At 42.0% G+C, this 19,233-nt stretch overlaps 5 protein-coding genes across 5 annotated transcripts; all 5 read left to right on the top strand.

Annotated features, from left to right (window-relative positions):
* The first annotated feature begins 39 nt into the window (after window positions 1–39).
* LOC311491453 (protocadherin gamma-A11-like) lies at window positions 40–9,359 on the top strand. Its single transcript, XM_084549381.1, has 2 exons — window positions 40–2,577; window positions 9,119–9,359. The coding sequence occupies exons 1-2, from the start codon at window positions 272–274 to the stop codon at window positions 9,255–9,257; spliced, it is 2,445 nt and encodes an 814-aa protein (XP_084405507.1). The 5' UTR covers window positions 40–271; the 3' UTR covers window positions 9,258–9,359.
* Window positions 2,965–5,722, top strand: LOC311491439 (protocadherin beta-16-like; the record flags this gene model as incomplete). Its single annotated transcript, XM_084549367.1, has 1 exon — window positions 2,965–5,722. The coding sequence occupies exon 1, from the start codon at window positions 3,236–3,238 to the stop codon at window positions 5,720–5,722; it is 2,487 nt and encodes an 828-aa protein (XP_084405493.1). The 5' UTR covers window positions 2,965–3,235.
* A 3-nt stretch (window positions 9,360–9,362) lies between the features above and the next one.
* Window positions 9,363–12,676, top strand: LOC311491432 (protocadherin gamma-A5-like). Its single transcript, XM_084549361.1, has one exon. The coding sequence runs from the start codon at window positions 9,891–9,893 to the stop codon at window positions 12,453–12,455; it is 2,565 nt and encodes an 854-aa protein (XP_084405487.1). The 5' UTR covers window positions 9,363–9,890; the 3' UTR covers window positions 12,456–12,676.
* A 462-nt stretch (window positions 12,677–13,138) lies between these two features.
* On the top strand, window positions 13,139–15,719 carry LOC311491447 (protocadherin gamma-A3-like). The gene has a single exon (XM_084549375.1). It carries the CDS (start codon window positions 13,161–13,163, stop codon window positions 15,594–15,596), a length of 2,436 nt encoding a protein of 811 aa, XP_084405501.1. The 5' UTR covers window positions 13,139–13,160; the 3' UTR covers window positions 15,597–15,719.
* On the top strand, window positions 15,720–19,190 carry LOC311491369 (protocadherin gamma-A11-like; the record flags this gene model as incomplete). The annotated part of the gene is made up of 2 exons (XM_084549273.1): window positions 15,720–18,829; window positions 19,128–19,190. Exons 1-2 carry the CDS (start codon window positions 16,430–16,432, stop codon window positions 19,188–19,190), a joined length of 2,463 nt encoding a protein of 820 aa, XP_084405399.1. The 5' UTR covers window positions 15,720–16,429.
* Between the last annotated feature and the right edge of the window lie 43 nt (window positions 19,191–19,233).

Raw genomic sequence — 19,233 nt, 5'->3', positions numbered from 1 at the left:
CACCACCTACTTCCATTACCGAGGAAGGGCTCTGAGTGCCGCTGTTGATTCATCACTGACTAACAGTCCAAACAGTCGGATCAGCGGTCCACCCCTTTAACTCCATTTACAGTTTTCCTGCATAGAAAGACGACGCTCTGACCGTCACGGTGTACATTGTGGAATTTATCGAGACGTTTCTTTTCTGAAGTACCAGCATCTTTTCGATTGATGGATTAAATTACAACCGTTTGGCATTCAAAGGAATCATTCCGTTTTTATCTTTGGATATATGATGGCTTGTTTGTGGAACATCGCTGGCAGAGGCCGATGGCAAGCGCTGGTTGTCATTCTTTGTCTTTTCCAGCTGAGCTCAGTGACTGGTCAGGCTCGGTATTCCATACCGGAGGAGCAAGCAGAAGGATCTTTTGTCGGAAACATTGCAAGAGATTTAGGCTTGGATGTGTCGAGGCTCATATCAGGTCGAGCTCGCATTATTACAAAAGGAAGCAGACAGTATGTTGATTTAAACCGAGACAAAGGCACACTTGTTATTAAAGAGCGAATAGACCGAGAAGAGCTGTGCGGAAAGACGACGCCCTGTAGCTTTAGCTTCGAAGTCATTTTAGAAAATCCAATCCAGCTTTATCGGGTGACCGTGGAGGTTATAGATGTTAACGATAACAGTCCGTCGTTCCCAAAGGATGATATATATCTGAAATTTGCTGAAAGCGTCACGTCAGGTACTCGTTTCTCGTTGGTGAGTGCAGACGATCCTGATGTTGGAATAAATGATATTCAAAAATACACACTTAAACCATCGGATAACTTCAAATTAGAAGTACAGAGCCAGCCCGACGGGGGTAAATTTATCGAAATGGTTTTGCAAAACACTTTAGACAGAGAGAAAGAGGAGACTCACACTCTCGTGTTGATTGCTTCAGATGGCGGTGAGCCCCGTAGATCAGGTACAGTGCGTATTCATATTACCGTGATAGATGCTAACGATAATGCACCAGTGTGCAGTCAGCCTGTTTATAAAGCAGATGTCAAGGAGAGTTCTCCTGAAGGAACAGTGGTTACCACTGTTAGTGCAAATGACGCAGATAAAGGAATCAATGGTGAAGTGAAATTTTCCTTCCCTCATGTCGCTAAAGAGGCGAAGCAGCTATTTGAAGTAAACCCTGAAAGTGGAGAGATCAAAGTTGCAGGTAAACTCGATTTTGAAAAATCCAGGACTTATCAACTGAACGTTCAGGCTAGTGACCATGGAGGATATACTGATACATGTAAAGTTATCATTCAAATAATTGATGAGAATGACAATGTCCCTACAATACAGCTCATGTCATTTTCTAACTCCATATCGGAGGATTCTCCTCCAGGTACAACTATAGCTGTTGTGAATGTGGATGATGAAGACTCTGATGGCAACGGTGTTGTCAAGTGCTCCATTAACTCTGACGTACCTTTCAAAATTGAGTCTTCATTAACGGGATATTACACCATAGTAACAGAAGACTTCTTAGACAGAGAAAGTGTCCCTGAGTATAATATCAGCATAATGGTGTCTGACCAAGGATCTCCGCCTCTGTCTAGCAGTAAGAACCTAAATGTTAAAGTGTCTGACGTGAATGATAGTCCACCCAAATTTGATGAATCAGAATATAGTAAGACTGTACCAGAGAACAATTCCCCTGGATTTTCAGTATTCACTCTCAGTGCTAGTGATGCAGACTGGGGCCAGAATGCTCGGGTTTCTTATTTTCTAGAGGACAAAGAAATTAATGGGGTAGCCATGTCGTCATTTGTGTCAGTAAATTCAAATAATGGTGTCATTCTCGCAGTGAGATCCTTTGATTATGAGCAAATCAAGTGGTTTGAGTTCAACGTAACTGCTCGCGATGCTGGATCCCCTCCTCTGAGTTCAATTGCCACAGTTCGAATAGCGATCCAAGACCAGAACGACAACCCTCCTCAGGTTCTGTATCCAGTCCAGACTGGTGGCTCTCTGGTGGCCGAGATGGTGCCTCGTTCAGCAGATGTTGGCTATCTGGTGACTAAAGTGGTGGCTGTTGATGTGGACTCTGGACAGAATGCCTGGCTCTCCTATAAACTGCAGAAAGCCACAGACAGGGCGCTGTTTGAAGTGGGCTTACAGAATGGAGAAATCAGAACTATCCGCCAAGTGACTGATAAAGATGCTGTGAAACAAAGACTGACTGTTATAGTGGAGGACAACGGGCAGCCCTCTCGTTCAGCTACAGTCATTGTTAACGTGGCTCTGGCGGACAGCTTCCCTGAAGTGCTGTCAGAGTTCACAGACTTTCCACATGACAAGGAGTACAATGACAACCTGACTTTTTACTTAGTGTTGGCTCTGGCTGTAGTTTCCTTCCTCTTCATCACGTGTTTAGTGGTTATTATATCAGTGAAAATCTACAGGTGGAGACAGTCTCGCATCATGTATCACTCCAACCTCCCTGTGATTCCATATTATCCACCACGTTACTCAGACACTTTGGGGACAGGAACTCTCCAACATGTGTACAATTACGAGGTGTGCAGGACGACTGACTCCAGACAGAGTGACACGAAGTATATGCAACCTATGTGTCAAAGTTTAGTGAGTGTGGATGGAGAAGGGATAGATATGCCGCAAGTGGAGAAGCAACTCTCAGGCAACTTTTCTCAAATGTCTACTTTGGTGAGTGATATCTTTAATGTTTTCTTCTCCTTTCACTCTGTTGCATTTTTTTTTTCATACTATATAGGCTATGTGTGTGTTTATAAATTATTAAGCTGCTTTGTGTCACTATCCGTGGTGCTGAATGTGATCTATTATATTTTGTCAGTTTATGATAATGGTATTCTTTCATTGTGCACTTTTTTACATTTTTTTTATTTATTTTTTTCATTTTAACATAAAATCTTTTCAAAATGTTTAATGGAACGTTGAAACAAAACGTTTCCTCATACTATGTGCACCACCTACCTACATTACCGAGGAAGGGCTCTGAGTGCCGCTGTTGATTCATCACTGACTAACAGTCCAAACAGTCGGATCAGCGGTCCACCCCTTTAACTCCATTTACAGTTTTCCTGCATAGAAAGACGACGCTCTGACCGTCACGGTGTACATTGTGGAATTTATCGAGACGTTTCTTTTCTGAAGTACCAGCATCTTTTCGATTGATGGATTAAATTACAACCGTTTGGCATTCAAAGGAATCATTCCGTTTTTATCTTTGGATATATGATGGCTTGTTTGTGGAACATCGCTGGCAGAGGCCGATGGCAAGCGCTGGTTGTCATTCTTTGTCTTTTCCAGCTGAGCTCAGTGACTGGTCAGGCTCGGTATTCCATACCGGAGGAGCAAGCAGAAGGATCTTTTGTCGGAAACATTGCAAGAGATTTAGGCTTGGATGTGTCGAGGCTCATATCAGGTCGAGCTCGCATTATTACAAAAGGAAGCAGACAGTATGTTGATTTAAACCGAGACAAAGGCACACTTGTTATTAAAGAGCGAATCGACCGAGAAGAGCTGTGCCGAAAGACGACGCCCTGTAGCTTTAGCTTCGAAGTCATTTTAGAAAATCCAATCCAGCTTTATCGGGTGACCGTGGAGGTTACAGATGTTAACGATAACAGTCCGTCGTTCCCTAAAGATGAAATCAACTTGAAAATTGTTGAAAATGCTGCATCGGGGACTCGCTTCTCACTCGAGATCGCAGACGATCCTGATGTTGGAATTAATGATATACAAAAATACACACTTAAACCTGTAAATAATTTCAAGCTTGAAGTACAAAATCAACCGGACGGTGACAGATTTATTGAAATGGTTTTGCAAAACCCTTTAGACAGAGAGAAGGAGGAGACTCACACACTCGTCTTGATTGCTTCAGATGGCGGTGAGCCCCGTAAATCAGGGACAGTGCGTATTCATATTACTGTGTTAGATGCTAACGATAATGCACCAGTGTGCAGCCAGCCTGTTTATAAAGCAGATGTCAAGGAGAATTCTCCTGAAGGAACAGTGGTAACCACTGTTAGTGCAAATGACGAAGACTGGGGTGTTAATGGCGAAGTTAAATATTCCATAGCTCATGTAGCTAAAGAGGCGAAGCAGCTTTTTGAAGTAAACGTTGAAACTGGAGAAATCAAAGTTGCAGGTCATCTCGATTTTGAAAAATCCAGGACTTATCAACTGAACGTTCAGGCTATTGACCATGGAGGATATACTGATACATGTAAAGTAATCATTCAATTAATTGATGAGAATGACAATGTCCCTACAATACAGCTCATGTCATTTTCTAACTCCATATCGGAGGATTCTCCTCCAGGTACAACTATAGCTGTTGTGAATGTGGATGATGAAGACTCTGATGGCAACGGTGTTGTCAAGTGCTCCATTAACTCTGACTTTCCTTTCAAAATTGAGTCTTCATTAACGGGATATTACACCATAGTAACAGAAGACTTCTTAAACAGAGAAAGTGTCCCAGAGTATAATATCACCATAATGGTGTCTGACCAAGGATCTCCGCCTCTGTCTAGCAGTAAGAACCTAAATGTTAAAGTGTCTGACGTGAATGATAGTCCACCCAAATTTGATGAATCAGAGTATAGTAAGACCGTACCAGAGAACAATTCTCCAGGATTTTCAGTATTTACTCTCAGTGCTAGTGATGCAGACTGGGGCCAGAATGCTCGGGTTTCTTATTTTCTAGAGGACAAAGAAATTAATGGGGTAGCTTTGTCATCATTCGTGTCTCTAAATTCCGATAATGGTGTCATTCATGCAGTGAGATCATTTGATTATGAGCAGATCAAATGGTTTGAGTTCAATGTAACTGCTCGCGATGCTGGATCCCCTCCTCTGAGTTCAATTGCCACAGTTCGAATAGTGATCCAGGACCAGAATGACAACCCTCCCCAAGTTTTGTATCCAATCCAGACTGGTGGCTCTCTGGTGGCTGAGATGGTTCCTCGTTCAGCAGATGTGGGCTATCTGGTGACTAAAGTGGTGGCTGTTGATGTGGACTCTGGACAGAATGCCTGGCTCTCCTATAAACTGCAGAAAGCCACAGACAGGGCGCTGTTTGAAGTGGGCTTACAGAATGGAGAAATCAGAACTATCCGCCAAGTGACTGATAAAGATGCTGTGAAACAAAGACTGACTGTTATAGTGGAGGACAACGGGCAGCCCTCTCGTTCAGCTACAGTCATTGTTAACGTGGCGGTGGCGGACAGCTTCCCTGAAGTGCTGTCGGAGTTCACTGACTTTCCACATGACAAGGAGTACAATGACAACCTGACTTTTTACTTAGTGTTGGCTCTGGCTGTAGTTTCTTTCCTCTTCATAACGTGTTTAGTGGTTATCATATCAGTGAAAATCTACAGGTGGAGACAGTCTCGCATCCTGTATCACTCCAACCTCCCTGTGATTCCATATTATCCACCACGTTACTCAGACACTTTGGGGACAGGGACTCTCCAACGCGTGTATAATTACGAAGTATGCAGGACAACTGACTCCAGAATGTCTGACATGAAACATATGCAGCCTATTAGTCAAAGTTTAGTGAGTGTGGATGGAGATGGAACAGATACATCTCAAGTGGAAAAGCAGCTATCAGGCAACTGTTCTCAGATGTCAACTTTGGTGAGTAATATCTTTAAACATCCTTTCTGTCTTTATATATATACTTTTTTTCTACAAGTACTCAGAGTTTAGTTCAGACCTTTCAGTTTGCTTTGTGTCACTGTCCATGGTGCTGGAACTGTCGACTGGACCATTTTTAATGTGCTTCTGTAACAACTTATTGCAGTGGGAAATCTATATATTTTTATTAATATACATACATAAATAGCTGCCATAACCCAACACACTTTGTAAAATGTCCATCAAGGATAAAATCACATTTAACACATGCAAGGTGTTATTTTATTATTATTTTTATTTTCTTATTTTTTAGATGTATTCATACATATCGTGATCACCCTAAACAGTTACAGTTTACACTTTTACTAGTATAAATTAAATCATCAAATCATCAAACATGTAGTTGAAATTGAAGAGTGTTTAAGTTTTAACTGAATACACATCATACAGGCCTTCATATGAAATACAAATTGAAATGCATCAAGAAAATACAAGTGGTATAAGGGGTGACAACAAAGTCATCAGAAATTACAAATATCTTTCTTTTTTTTCTGCTTTTTTTTTTACCTATTTCCTCCTTACTTAAATATATACTTTTTTTCGAATTTGTTAGGTTTTCTTTAGCACATTGGTGCATTTTGTTATTTATGCTTTAGATAGTTTTGATGCATTAGTAGTAAAGCACACTCTGTGATCTTAACATAATGAAGCTTGCATTTGATTTTAGACAACTTGATTTCACTATTATCTGACATTTAAGACACTTTATTGGACTACTGTCGAGCGAACATATCACCATATGAACCATATGTACCACTCTAATCACAAAAACGTTTTATTTGATCTATGAACAAACATGCTCTTTCTTTTGAAATAAAACATTAAACCTTTCCTGACGCTATGTGCACCACCTACCTACATTACCGAGGAAGGGCTCTGAGTGCCGCTGTTGATTCATCACTGACTAACAGTCCAAACAGCCGGAGCAGCGGTCCACCCCTTTAACTCCTTTTACCGTTTTCCTGCATAGAAAGACGACGCTCTGACCGCCAGGGTTTTAAATTGTGGATTTTATCGTGACGTTTATTTACTAAAATACCTGCACCTTTTCTTTTTATGGATTAAATTACAACCGTTTGGCATTCAAAGGGATCACTCCGTTTTCATCTTTGGATATATGATGGCTTGTTTGTGGAACATCGCTGGCAGAGGCCGATGGCAAGCGCTGGTTGTCATTCTTTGTCTTTTCCAGCTGAGCTCAGTGACTGGTCAGGCTCGGTATTCCATACCGGAGGAGCAAGCAGAAGGATCTTTTGTCGGAAACATTGCAAGAGATTTAGGCTTGGATGTGTCGAGGCTCATATCAGGTCGAGCTCGCATTATTACAAAAGGAAGCAGACAGTATGTTGATTTAAACCGAGACAAAGGCACACTTGTTATTAAAGAGCGAATCGACCGAGAAGAGCTGTGCCGAAAGACGACGCCCTGTAGCTTTAGCTTCGAAGTCATTTTAGAAAATCCAATCCAGCTTTATCGGGTGACGGTGGAGGTTATAGATGTTAACGACAACAGTCCGTCGTTCCCTAAAGCTGAAATCAACTTGAAAATTGTTGAAAATGCTGCATCAGGTACTCGTTTTTCGTTGGTGAGTGCAGACGATCCTGATGTTGGAATAAATGATATTCAAAAATACACACTTAAACCATCGGATAACTTCAAATTAGAAGTACAGAGCCAGACTGATGGTGGGAAATTTATTGAAATGGTTTTGCAAAACCCTTTAGATAGAGAGAGAGAGGAGACTCACAATCTCGTGTTGATTGCTTCAGATGGCGGTGAGCCCCGTAAATCAGGGACAGTGCGTATTCATATTACCGTGCTTGATGCTAACGACAATGCACCAGTGTGCAGTCAGCCTGTTTATAAAGCAGATGTGAAGGAGAATTCTCCTGAAGGAACAGTGGTAACCACTGTTAGTGCAAATGACGCAGACAAAGGGCACTACGGTGAAGTGACTTACTCCTTCCCTCATGTCTCTAAAGAGGCGAAGCAGCTTTTTGAAGTAAACGTTGAAACTGGAGAAATCAAAGTTGCAGGTAATCTCGATTTTGAAAAGTCTAAGACTTATCAACTTAACGTTCAGGCTAGTGACCATGGAGGATATACTGATACATGTAAAGTAATCATTCAAATAATTGATGAGAATGACAATGTCCCTACAATACAGCTCATGTCATTTTCTAACTCCATATCGGAGGATTCTCCTCCAGGTACAACTATAGCTGTTGTGAATGTGGATGATGAAGACTCTGATGGTAACGGTGTTGTCAAGTGCTCCATTAAGTCTGACGTACCTTTCAAAATTGAGTCTTCATTAACGGGATATTACACCATAGTAACAGAAGACTTCTTAGACAGAGAAAGTGTCCCTGAGTATAATATCAGCATAATGGTGTCTGACCAAGGCTCTCCGCCTCTTTCTAGTAGTAAAATCATCAATGTTAAAGTATCTGACGTGAATGATAGTCCACCAATATTTGATGAATCAGAATATAGCAAGACTGTACCAGAGAACAATTCTCCTGGACTTTCAGTATTTACTCTCAGTGCCAGTGATGCAGACTGGGGCCAGAACGCTCTGGTTTCTTATTTTCTGGAGGACAAAGAAATTAATGGGGTAGCTTTGTCATCATTTGTGTCGGTAAATTCCGATAATGGTGTCATACATGCAGTGAGATCATTTGACTATGAGCAGATCAAATGGTTTGAGTTCAATGTAACTGCCCGCGATGCTGGATCCCCCCCTCTGAGTTCAATAGCCACATTCCGAATAATAATCCAGGACCAGAACGACAACCCTCCGCAGGTTCTGTATCCAGTCCAGACTGGTGGCTCTTTGGTGGCTGAGATGGTTCCTCGTTCAGCAGATGTGGGCTATCTGGTGACTAAAGTGGTGGCTGTTGATGTGGACTCTGGACAGAATTCCTGGCTCTCCTATAAACTACAGAAAGCCACAGACAGGGCGCTGTTTGAAGTGGGCTTACAGAATGGAGAAATCAGAACAATCCGCCAAGTGACTGATAAAGATGCTGTGAAACAAAGACTGACTGTTATAGTGGAGGACAACGGGCAGCCCTCTCGTTCAGCTACAGTCATTGTTAACGTGGTGGTGGCGGACAGCTTCCCTGACGTGCTGTCGGAGTTCACTGACTTTCCACACGACAAGGAGTACAATGACAACCTGACTTTTTACTTGGTGTTGGCTCTGGCTGTAGTTTCCTTCCTCTTCATCACGTGTTTAGTGGTTATTATATCAGTGAAAATCTACAGGTGGAGACAGTCTCGCATCCTGTATCACTCCAACCTCCCTGTGATTCCATATTATCCACCACGTTACTCAGACACTTTGGGGACAGGGACTCTCCAGCACGTGTACAATTACGAGGTGTGCAGGACGACTGACTCCAGAAAGAGTGACTGTAAGTTCGGCAGAGCTGGTAGTCAGAACGTGTTGATAATGGACCCCAGTTCTACAGGGACGATGCAGCGGATGCAGAGTGAGAAGAGCATCCTGGATGAACTAGACTCTCCTCTAGAGGTTAGTTGAGTCACTGCTGAATTTGTTGTCTCTCTATATTCAGTTTCTGTTTTTCTTTTTTTTTTTTCTGTTAGTGAGTTAGTTTATTGATCCGTCATTCTAAACAAACCTTAAGTGTATTCACTATAATGTATTTAAGGTTTTATATTCTTCTTATTTTTAGTCTGGTAATTTTGCTTTCACAGATGGTTTCAGTTTCTGCTTTATAAAACTATGCTTACTTTATTATCCTCATTAATTATTGTGCATTTTTGTGTTGTTTTACCACTTTATATTTTTCTGGTTTAGAAATAATTAGACGCAACAACTAATTTCCCCTTTCACTGTGAGGCACACACGCATATGGTGGATTAAAAATAATGTGTAACTGCTTAAATAACATATTTCCCTCCTTACTTTTTGACACTTGTTATTTCTACACCGGACTGTAAGGGCCGCTGTTGGTCTTTCAAGGCTTTTGAGTTACACCTCCTCTACTCCTCCTAATCTTCCGTAGAGAGCAGGACATTCGTTCTTCGCCTTTTACCAGTGATTTTTAGGCTGATGTATCCTTTGTTACATTGTGGATTGTAAAACGTCAAGGAAGGAAGGTATTTTATTTTATTTTTTTTGGAAGTCATACTATACTTTTGAGGATTTTTAATGGATTTCTTCAAGAATATGCATTTAGTCCGCTTGGAACGCACTGTTAAATGGCAAGTAAGAGCCTTCATCATTGTTTTTCTCACGAAGGCGGTTGTCTGCCAGATCCGCTACTCTGTCCCCGAGGAGATGAGAAAGGGTTCGTTTGTAGGAAATGTGGCTGAAGATTTGGGTATCGATGCTAAAAGGCTGAAATCGGGCGGTGCCCGAATTGTTAGCGGTGATAGCAGCGAGTATGTTAGGCTTGATGTAGACAAAGGGATTCTGGTCGTAGGAGAACGAATAGATAGAGAGCAGCTCTGCGGGCAGACATCGCCATGTAGCTTGAACTTTGAAATGATTATGACAAATCCAATGCAACTGCATAGCATTGTAGTGGAAGTGTTAGATGTTAATGATAATGTCCCCGTCTTTCACGAGAAAGAAATGCATGTAGAAATCTTGGAATCAGCTCTCCCGGGTACCGAAATTCTACAAGCGAGTGCCACAGATCCCGACGTTGGAATCAATGCTTTACACGGATATACCTTACACCCAACAACACATTTTAATATTAAAGTCCTGTCCAGCCCAAATGGTCATAAATATGCGCAGCTGTATCTGTCTGGCGCGTTAGATCGAGAGAAAGAGGAAAAGCTGCTTCTCACGCTAACTGCAGTGGACGGGGGTGAACCACAGAGATCCGGTACACTAAAAATACACATATCTGTCCGAGACACAAATGACAACGCGCCCGTTTTTACACAGACAGTTTTCAAGGCAACTGTGAAAGAAAATGTTCCAAAGGGGACATCAGTGGTGAGGTTAAGCGCAACCGATGCAGACGAAGGGATGAATGGTCGGGTTACATATCACTTCAATCGCCTGTCTAGTAATGTTGCTGAACTTTTTCATTTGGATGAAAACAGCGGCGATTTAACTGTAAACGGTTTGCTTGATTATGAAGCGAACAAAATATATGAGATTGGCGTGCAGGCAAAAGATCAAGGTGGACAAAGCACATCAACAAATGTAATAATCGAGGTGACGGATGTAAATGACAATGCACCTTTAATAACGCTGACCTCGTTTTCTAGTACCATCCCTGAGGATTCTCCCTCTGGAAGTACTGTAGCTATTATAAACGTTAAAGATCTAGATTCAGGCAAAAATGGCAAAGTAGAGTGCTCGGTAAGCAGCAACATTCCCTTCGCTGTTCAATCATCTATTAAGAATTATTATACTCTGGTTACAAACGGTGTTCTTGATAGGGAGCGAAATCCTGATTACAATATCACTTTTACAGCTGTAGATGAAGGCAACCCACCTCTCTCAACTAACAAGACAATAGCACTTAAAGTATCCGACGTCAATGATAACGCCCCCCTATTTGAACAGAGTTATTATGAAACCGATATCATTGAGAATAACTCTCCAGGACTTTCTGTGTTTTCCGTTAAAGCACACGACTCTGATTCGGGACAGAATGCACGAGTCTCTTACTTGCTTATTGATACACATATAAACGGCAACCCCATATCCACATATATATCTGTAAACGCAGAAAGTGGAGTTATACAGGCAGTTCGCTCGTTTGATTATGAGCAAATTAAAACCATAAATATTTCTGTAAAAGGACAGGATGGTGGTTCCCCGCCTTTAAGCAGCAACACCACGGTTAGATTAAATATTCGAGATCAGAACGACAACCCTCCTCAGGTTCTGTATCCAGTCCAGACTGGTGGCTCTCTGGTGGCTGAGATGGTTCCTCGTTCAGCAGATGTTGGCTATCTGGTGACTAAAGTGGTGGCTGTTGATGTGGACTCTGGACAGAATGCCTGGCTCTCCTATAAACTACAGAAAGCCACAGACAGGGCGCTGTTTGAAGTGGGCTTACAGAATGGAGAAATCAGAACTATCCGCCAAGTGACTGATAAAGATGCTGTGAAACAAAGACTGACTGTTACAGTGGAGGACAACGGGCAGCCCTCTCGTTCAGCTACAGTCATTGTTAACGTGGCGGTGGCGGACAGCTTCCCTGAAGTGCTGTCGGAGTTCACTGACTTTCCACACGACAAGGAGTACAATGACAACCTGACTTTTTACTTAGTGTTGGCTCTGGCTGTAGTTTCCTTCCTCTTCATCACGTGTTTAGTGGTTATCATATCAGTGAAAATCTACAGGTGGAGACAGTCTCGCATCCTGTATCACTCCAACCTCCCTGTGATTCCATATTATCCACCACGTTACTCAGACACTTTGGGGACAGGGACTCTCCAACACGTGTACAATTACGAGGTGTGCAGGACGACTGACTCCAGAAAGAGTGACTGTAAGTTCGGCAGAGCTGGTAGTCAGAACGTGTTGATAATGGACCCCAGTTCTACAGGGACGATGCAGCGGATGCAGAGTGAGAAGAGCATCCTGGATGAACCAGACTCTCCTCTAGAGGTTAGTCACTTACTCCGTGAGCATTTATTTATTTGTATTCTGACTTTTTTATTTTTTGTTTTTGTACATCGTGAAGCGTTGTGCTATGCCTTCGTTTTCAGAACCATGGACAGCAACTCTGTTTGCACCACTTGATACTGTTTCTGGAGCCATATATTTAGAACTTTAAAACGAAAGAAGAAGGTACATTTACAAACTGTTCTGTTATATTTCATATAAAACTTTGCTTTGCTGCATTATTTGTAAAAGCAGAGTATGGACATATAATGTATTTGTGTGCTTTACAGTGTTGTATAGCTCCCCTTCCTTAACTACAAAAATACCTTAACTTCACTTAAAGCTCTTCATATATTAAGCAGTGTCGTGCTGAACTGTTTCACATAAGTTTTGTTTTACACACAACTTTTTATCTCTGGTTTTCTATTAATGGTTTTGGTATGTGTGCAGTCTGTGCTTTTATATCACACCATCCCTGGTCCATTTGATTTGTTACTGTTATTTGTAGTCGTTTATATTCTTGTTGGTTCACTCTTTAGATTGTTTCGAGTTTTTATTTAATTGCAGCTGTTCCTGTTCTTTCCTCCATTCTGACTCTAAGGGACGCTGTTGGTCAGGAAAAAACAGAGTGTGGTGGTTTTAGCACCGTGACAGGGGAGAGAAAGAGAATAGGTTCAAGACGCTGTCTTTATACACGGAGGTGTTAGAGGGAAATTCAGTCCTACAAGCTCACAGTTTTTGAAGCTGTAGACACAGCACCATTTGCTTGGAATATAGATTGCGTTTTCTCGTCTGACTTAATTATTTAATTTACAGTTCGCTCTCGGATATTATAATTTAGACATGGGGATACGCCAGGACCGATGCGGAAAATGGCTGTTGTATTGGACACGACCATGGCAGCTCTTCATTTTCGTCTCGATGGTTTCCACCATCAGCGGCCAAATCCGTTATTCAATCTCGGAGGAGATGAAGAGAGGCTCTCTGATCGGTAATGTAGCTCAAGACCTTGGTTTGGATCTGAGAAGGCTGCGCTCGGGCCGGGCCCGCATCGTGAGCGGAGAAACCAACCAGTACACCGAGTTAAAGGCAGACAAAGGGATTCTAGTCGTGAATGAGAGAATAGACCGAGAAGAGCTTTGTGGGGATGTAACACCGTGCAGCTTCAGCTTTGAAATTATCTTAGAAAATCCTATTGAACTGCACAGGGTAACGGTAGAAATATTAGACGTAAACGACCATGCGCCAACGTTCAAAAATAAAGTGATAAATTTAGAAATTAGCGAGTCTGCGACAGTAGGATCTCATTTCGACTTAGAAAGCGCATATGACCCAGATGCGGGGATTCACGGCTTGCAAAATTATGTTTTGTCTCCTAATGAGAATTTTGTTTTGAAACAACACTCCAACGCAGATGGAGTTCGATTCGCTGTGATGATTTTACAGAAGCCATTAGACAGAGAGTTGAACCCCGAGCTCGCTTTAAAGCTGATAGCAGTAGACGGAGGAACTCCACAACGATCTGGTACAGTAAATATAGAGATCACTGTACTTGATGTTAATGATAATCCTCCTGTATTTAATCAATCATTGTACAAAGCTACTGTAGCAGAAAATGCCCCCATAGGAACTTACATAACTACAGTGAATGCTTCAGATGCTGACAGCGGCTCTAATGGCTTAGTTGCATATTCTTTTTCTGACATGAAGGGGAAATCTGCCGACAAATTTAAGATAGACAGTTATTCCGGGAAAATAACAGTTATTGATAACATTGATTTCGAAAAAGACAAAAAATATGAAATTCGAGTCATCGCCAAAGACCAGGGTAGCCTAAGTGACGCAACCAAAGTTGTCATTGAGGTCGTTGACATAAATGATAACGCTCCAGTTATAAATATAATGTCCTTCTCGAGCATAATTTCAGAGGACGTCGCTCCTGGTACAACAATAGCAGTTTTTAATGTTAAAGATGCAGATTCTGAGAGAAACGGTCAGATAAGTTGTTCTATTGATTCTAATCTCCCTTTTAAAATACAATCTTCATTGACTGATTATTTCAATTTGCTCTCAGATGTAGTTTTTGATCGTGAAACAAAACCTGAATACAACATAACAATAACTGCAACCGATTCAGGATCACCCCCACTTTCTACTAAAAGCACTTTACATTTGAGAATTTCTGATGTAAACGATAATGCTCCACTCTTTACCAAATCGAAGTATTCAGCCTATATTGTTGAAAATAATACCCCAGGCATGTCAGTATTCACTATTAGTGCACGGGACTCTGACTGGAATCAAAATGCAAGAATCTCATACTTTCTGGAGGACACGGAGGTCAGTGGCACCCCAGTTTCTTCTTATGTGTCTATAAACTCTGAAACTGGAGTTATACATGCAGTGCGCTCATTTGATTATGAACAGATTAAGGAGCTTGTATTCCTTGTAAAAGCTCAGGATGGAGGCTCTCCTCCACTCAGCAGCAACGTGACAGTGAAAATAATGATCCAGGACCAAAACGACAACCCTCCTCAGGTTCTGTATCCAGTCCAAACTGGTGGCTCTCTGGTGGCTGAGATGGTTCCTCGTTCAGCAGATGTGGGCTATCTGGTGACTAAAGTGGTGGCTGTTGATGTGGACTCTGGACAGAATGCCTGGCTCTCCTATAAACTACAGAAAGCCACAGACAGGGCGCTGTTTGAAGTGGGCTTACAGAATGGAGAAATCAGAACTATCCGCCAAGTGACTGATAAAGATGCTGTGAAACAAAGACTGACTGTTATAGTGGAGGACAACGGGCTGCCTTCTCGTTCAGCTACAGTCATTGTTAACGTGGCGGTGGCGGACAGCTTCCCTGAAGTGCTGTCGGAGTTCACTGACTTTCCACACGACAAGGAGTACAATGACAACCTGACTTTTTACTTAGTGTTGGCTCTGGCTGTAGTTTCCTTCCTCTTCATCACGTGTTTAGTGGTTATCATATCAGTGAAAATCTACAGGTGGAGACAGTCTCGCATCCTGTATCACTCCAACCTCCCTGTGATTCCATATTATCCACCACGTTACTCAGACACTTTGGGGACAGGGACTCTCCAACACGTGTACAATTACGAGGTGTGCAGGACGACTGACTCCAGAAAGAGTGACTGTAAGTTCGGCAGAGCTGGTAGTCAGAACGTTTTGATAATGGACCCAAGTTCTACAGGGACGATGCAGCGGATGCAGAGTGAGAAGAGCATCCTGGATGAACCAGACTCTCCTCTAGAGGTCAGTTAAATCAAAGTGCTCCATGCTGTTGCATTAATGAATGATGTAATTGTCAGCACCACACACAGTTTCTCACGTTGCGTGAGCTGATGGGTATGTTGCTCTTTCTGTGATTTTTCTCTGGAAAATGCATACAGTGAAAGTATCATAATAGTATTCAAAATGCACATGCTGCACAAGGTTTAGTGCCATAGGTTGGATTTATTTTGTTTATTCATTTTTTGTCTAAAGATTATGTTCAGCATAGCAGTGCTTATTCTTTCCATCAGATTTGTAGATTGGTGGATCATTTCAGGAGTCCGTCAATTACTCTTAAATTTTAGATTCTCTGTGTTAATACAAATACTGTCATTACTTGATATAACTCCAATCACTTAGTATTAATTTGTGTGATATTTACTTCTAAAACGTGTCCATGCAGGTCAGTATTAAAAACTGAGAATCATAATTAAAATTATCGCACACAGTAATTTGCAGTTTGATAAGTAGTTGCACACATACACACATACTGTGATCAACCGCGAAAAAAAACAGGAATGTCTGTTTAATGTGTAGTTCAGTGAATCCAACTCACAGGGACGCTGTTGACCAGGCTGTTGAGATTTCAGAGCTTACTACAGCAGTACCTCCCCCATTATCTTGAAATGTTAGAGAGGAAGAGAATAAAAAACAACTGCACTGTTTGCAGCAAGGTTATGATTAAACGCGGAGACACTGACCAAGTTGACAGTATCATTTGGACAGTTTATTCTTAATTATTTTGTTGGCGTTTGTTTCTAATACCGTTTCATTGGAGTACGGCTTTTCTCTTCACTGAGGACGGGGATTTATCGGACAGAACAATGATATCGCCAGTAGGTCTTCTGTTGTTCCTCTCAGTCGTTTTTCTTGGCTCTGTTTTGGGCCAGATCAGCTACTCGATCCCCGAGGAAATGGCGAAAGGATCGTTGGTGGGTAACGTAGCACAAGATTTGGGTTTAGACGTGAAACGGCTCAAATCGGGCAAGGCTCGTGTATATGCTGGAGAAGGCAGAGAATACATCGAGCTGAATAAAGAAAGAGGAGTCCTTGTTATCAAAGAGCGGATAGACAGAGAAGCGCTCTGCGGACAGACGACGCCCTGCGCTCTTGAATTTCAAGTCATTTTGGAGAATCCTATGCAATTTTATAGCGTCACTGTCGAGATCACTGACATTAATGACAACTCTCCCGGTTTTAAAAACAGTGAAATGAAATTTGATGTAAGCGAGTTGGCTCAAATTGGGTCAAAATTTGTTTTAGAAAAAGCTGCTGACGACGATGTGGGCGTCAATGGGCTGCAGAGCTATTCACTGAGTTCAAGTGATGTATTCATTTTGAATCCCTATCGTATAGGTAGCAGTAGGAATGTTGAAATGGTTTTGAAAAAGGCTCTTGACCGAGAGAAACAGAACCGAGTGTCTTTAGTACTGACTGCTTTAGATGGTGGCAGCCCGCAGCTTTCTGGTACGATTCAAATTGTCGTAACTGTACTGGACGCAAACGATAATTCACCCGTTTGTTCGCAAGCTGAGTATAAGGCTAACGTAAAAGAAAATTCATTGAAAGGTGCCGTATTAACAACTGTGAGCGCAGCAGATGCAGACGAAGGCTCACATGGCCGCATACGATATTCTATTTCGAATGCTCCAAAGGGGGCATTAGAATTATTCGACATAGACGAAGAAAATGGGGTGTTCAGATTAGTGGGAAAACTGGATTACGAGAAATTTCGACATTACGATATAGATGTTCAAGCATCAGATGAAGGTGGTAATGCAGATGTATGTAAAGTTGTTATAGAGGTGGTAGATACAAATGATAATGCACCAGCTATTAATATCATGTCAACCTCATCCAGTATATCTGAGGATGTTAAACCAGACACTGTTCTGACAATGATGAACGTCCAGGATCCAGATTCAAATGAAAATGGAAAAGTCCACTGCGTTTTAGATGACCATGTTCATTTTAAAATCCGGTCAACATCAAATAATGTATTTACTTTGGTAACAGGGGGTGAACTAGACAGAGAGAGAGCCTCCGAATATAATATCACAGTGACCTGCTCTGATGAGGGAGTGCCCTCTCTCTCCAGCAGCGTCACTCTCACCTTACAGATCTCGGATGTGAATGACAATGCTCCTGTCTTTGAGAGGAGCTCATATGAGGCCTACATTGTAGAAAACAACACACCAGGGCTCTCTGTATTCACAGTAAAAGCCAGAGATGCTGACTGGAACCAGAATGCTCGTGTTTCTTACATACTGGAGGACTCCTCTGTTAACGGAGTACCAGTCTCCTCATATGTGTCCGTTAGTGCTGATAGTGGAGTCATCCATGCAGTACGGTCATTTGACTATGAGCAGATCAAAGATTTTCAGTTCTGCGTCAAAGCACAGGATGGAGGCTCTCCTCCACTCAGTAGCAATGTGACAGTGAAAATAATGATTCAGGACCAGAACGACAACCCTCCTCAGGTTCTGTATCCAGTCCAGACTGGAGGCTCTCTGGTGGCTGAGATGGTTCCTCGTTCAGCAGATGTGGGCTATCTGGTGACTAAAGTGGTGGCTGTTGATGTGGACTCTGGACAGAATGCCTGGCTCTCCTATAAACTGCAGAAAACCACAGACAGGGCGCTGTTTGAAGTGGGCTTACAGAATGGAGAAATCAGAACTATCCGCCAAGTGACTGATAAAGATGCTGTGAAACAAAGACTGACTGTTATAGTGGAGGACAATGGGCGGCCTTCTCGTTCAGCTACAGTCATTGTTAACGTGGCGGTGGCGGACAGCTTCCCTGAAGTGCTGTCAGAGTTCATTGACTTTCCACACGACAAGGAGTACAATGACAACCTGACTTTTTACTTAGTGTTGGCTCTGGCTGTAGTTTCCTTCCTCTTCATCACGTGTTTAGTGGTTATCATATCAGTGAAAATCTACAGGTGGAGACAGTCTTGCATCCTGTATCACTCCAACCTCCCTGTGATTCCATATTATCCACCACGTTACTCAGACACTTTGGGGACAGGGACTCTCCAACACGTGTACAATTACGAGGTGTGCAGGACGACTGACTCCAGAAAGAGTGACTGCAAGTTCGGCAGAGCTGGTAGTCAGAACGTGTTGATAATGGACCCCAGTTCTACAGGGACGATGCAGCGAATGCAGAGTGAGAAGAGCATCCTGGACGAACCAGACTCTCCTCTAGAGGTAAAGGCATATGTACGTTTTATATACAGTACATTGACAGTGTTCACTAGAACAAAACAAAAGAGCTTCACAGAAAAACACTCTTTATGTGCACTTTTTATTCATTTTTTCAGTCCTACTTACTTTAACTTATGTTAGCATTTTTTTATTTTTATTTTTTTAACTGGAAGCATTTCATTTCTTCCATTTAGTGGAGTAATTTAATGTTGGCAAATTGAGCAGTAATTTAGATTATGTGAATATTAATGTAATAATAATTTGAGGAATTATAGCTTTTAGATACACTTCTTTCCTCCTTTTTAAACTTCAGCACCATGGAGAGCTCTTCAGTCCAGCTTACTCCAAGGACACTTTGAAGACAGTCGATAGCTGAAGTGTGACCATGTGTCGCAAGAATTATTTTTTCTCTAACATGA

This window comes from Chelon labrosus (assembly GCF_963514085.1).
Source record: "Chelon labrosus genome assembly, chromosome: 8".
NCBI lineage: Eukaryota > Metazoa > Chordata > Actinopteri > Mugiliformes > Mugilidae > Chelon > Chelon labrosus.
This window is presented reverse-complemented; position numbering and strand designations above follow the sequence as displayed.